The 2,271-nt window shown below is 49.1% G+C and overlaps 1 protein-coding gene across 1 annotated transcript in view; it reads right to left on the reverse strand.

Moving 5' to 3' along the window:
• Window positions 1–2,271, reverse strand: part of LOC103374804 (transient receptor potential cation channel subfamily M member 1-like) — a 52,397-nt gene that overhangs the window by 30,188 nt on the left and 19,938 nt on the right. The window contains exon 9 of the mRNA XM_008304955.1: window positions 346–469. Coding sequence (XP_008303177.1) covers window positions 346–469 — 124 coding nt within the window. The remainder of the gene's footprint in view (window positions 1–345; window positions 470–2,271) is intronic.

The raw sequence follows: 2,271 nt of genomic DNA on the forward strand, positions 1-2,271 counted from the left end.
AGGGCAACAGCCCCGACGCTGCGGTTGTGGGTTCGACTCCCACCCCGTCTGCTGCAGGTCTCCTCTCCTCACTGGCCTGTCTACACGTCACTGCTCTGTCAATGAAGGCAACAAACCCGTTAAAGAAAATGATTAAGAGACGTCCAGCTGATTCTCCTGAAGCTCTTTCGATTCACACATGAGTTTATTTATCACCTGAGAAAACGAATGAGGTTTTACTTTAAACATTATTCAGGAGTTCCTGAGTGAATGATGAGAGGAACATGAGCGTGTTTTCTCCGATCAGACTGTCGGGTTCAGCCTGCACAGCTCTAACGGGACAGAAGCAGATGAGCAGCCTCCTACCAGAGCCCTCTTCTTCATGCACTCCATCACCATGAGGAAGAGCTGCTGCGCCTGGCTGCGGCTGTAGTTGAAGGTCTTCTGGATGGTGACCAGCAGCTGGTCTTTGATGTTGTCGCTCACCAGCCTGAGGAGGATCAACAGGATGGACATCAATGTGAGCGATGCAGCAGAAGCAGCTAACAAACAAAGCACACATTTGCAGCGTGAGGCTCTCGGTCGCCTCCTGGAGGAACTCTGAGGGTTTCAGAGTTCTGCTGTAGCTGTCTGAGGAGGGCGTGAGAATAAAATGAACTCAAACATTCCAGATTAAAATGATGAAAATCAACAAATTGGAGTCAGAATACTTAAAGATTAAATCTGTTATATCATCAGATTAAAGTCTGATTTTTTTTAGATTAAAGCTTTAATGTTTTATAATTTAAGCTGTAATATTTTCAGGTTACAATAAAAATGATTAAAGTGAAATGGACAACATGAGTAAAGTGAACGACACGTCCATGTGTTCACAGCTGGTCCTGCAGTCTGTAGAGCAGCTCTGAGTCACATCACTGAAGCTCTAATGGGCTGAACCAGCTCTCAGCAGCAGCTTCGTTTCTATGTGGAGCAGCTCAGCAGGTCCTCTGAAGAACAACCACAGAGATTAGAGCCAACATTCAGCCTCCAAAGTAGAACCTCAAAGAACCAAAGAGAATCCAGCTGTGATGAGTGAAACTAAACCGGGTCCAGCTGTGGTTACCAATCAGTCCAACTGCATCAACATGGTTCTACAATGAGCTTTGAACAGCAGAACTTTTTCTGTTTTGGGCCTATGGACTGTGTCTATCTATTACCCCTTTTCCACCGAGCTGGTTCCAGGTCTAGTTCAGAACCAGAGCCTGACTCAGCACCAGTTCTTTGTGTTTCCACCGCCTAAGCACCGGCTCCAGGTTCTCAGAACTGGAGCTTAGCAAGAACCAACTCTTTGCTGGTCCAGAGCTCAGCACCAGTACGTCAGGGGCTGGGGGCGGGGCTATCGGGACCACCGGGACCGATGGATGGGACACACAAGAGGTGATTTGTGTCGTTTTTCACCAGGACGTCTCTGGTCCGATCACAGACGTACAGAATGAGTCCAGGGACACACAGAAGTTCTGCACAAACTGTTGCACTGAAGTCCGGTCCAACTGTGTCCCAGCAGCAGCACCACAGTGGTGGAGAACAGGACTGTTATGACGTCGGTGTGCTGCGGTATTTAGCTTAGAAATGAGGTGTTCTCCTGAAGACCGGAGCTACACGCTGTTTATTCTGCTCATAGAAAAGACTGCATGAGAACAAATAGTTTAATCTCAGACAGATGTGACACCAGAACCTCCTGGTTCACTCTGTTAAAGTCATCTCTGGTCTCACACCGGTCTGAGCACCGCGGCCACCAGCAGCAGCTAGCGCAGCCTGCTATGTGGGGCGTTCAGGGAACGTCGTAAACTGTAGCGTCTATGGATAAGAACATGTTCAGCAGGTCAGATGTTTCTCCTGTGACCAGGTGGGAAGTGAGACCAGATGAGAAAGTGGGTCACACCGGTAACAAAGCCAGTCTGGACTCCTGTGTGGACTTCTGTGTGACGCCAGCGCTGTTCGGTAAACGGCTCCGTATGCAGTGACGTACGGTTCTGTCTGGGCTCCTGGCTGATGGAGAAGCAAGATTAGATTGGAACCAACTAAACACTGGAGCTAGCACCTGGTTCTTCTTGGTGGAAAAGGGGTATCTGTCTGCATCATGGCTCCACATGGAGAAGACCTGAACAGAGGAGGAGAAACATCTGACTGAGAGACTGGACAAAGATGGAGAAGGATCCAGAAGATCAGTGAGCAGCTAGAACCCAGTGCAGCCCAGTGTGAGCAGGAACCAGGAGGTCCAGAAGGAGCCACAGCAGCACTGATCAGGGCTGC

The sequence above is a fragment of the Stegastes partitus genome, unplaced genomic scaffold (assembly GCF_000690725.1).
Source record: "Stegastes partitus isolate 25-593 unplaced genomic scaffold, Stegastes_partitus-1.0.2 Scaffold2363, whole genome shotgun sequence".
NCBI lineage: Eukaryota > Metazoa > Chordata > Actinopteri > Pomacentridae > Stegastes > Stegastes partitus.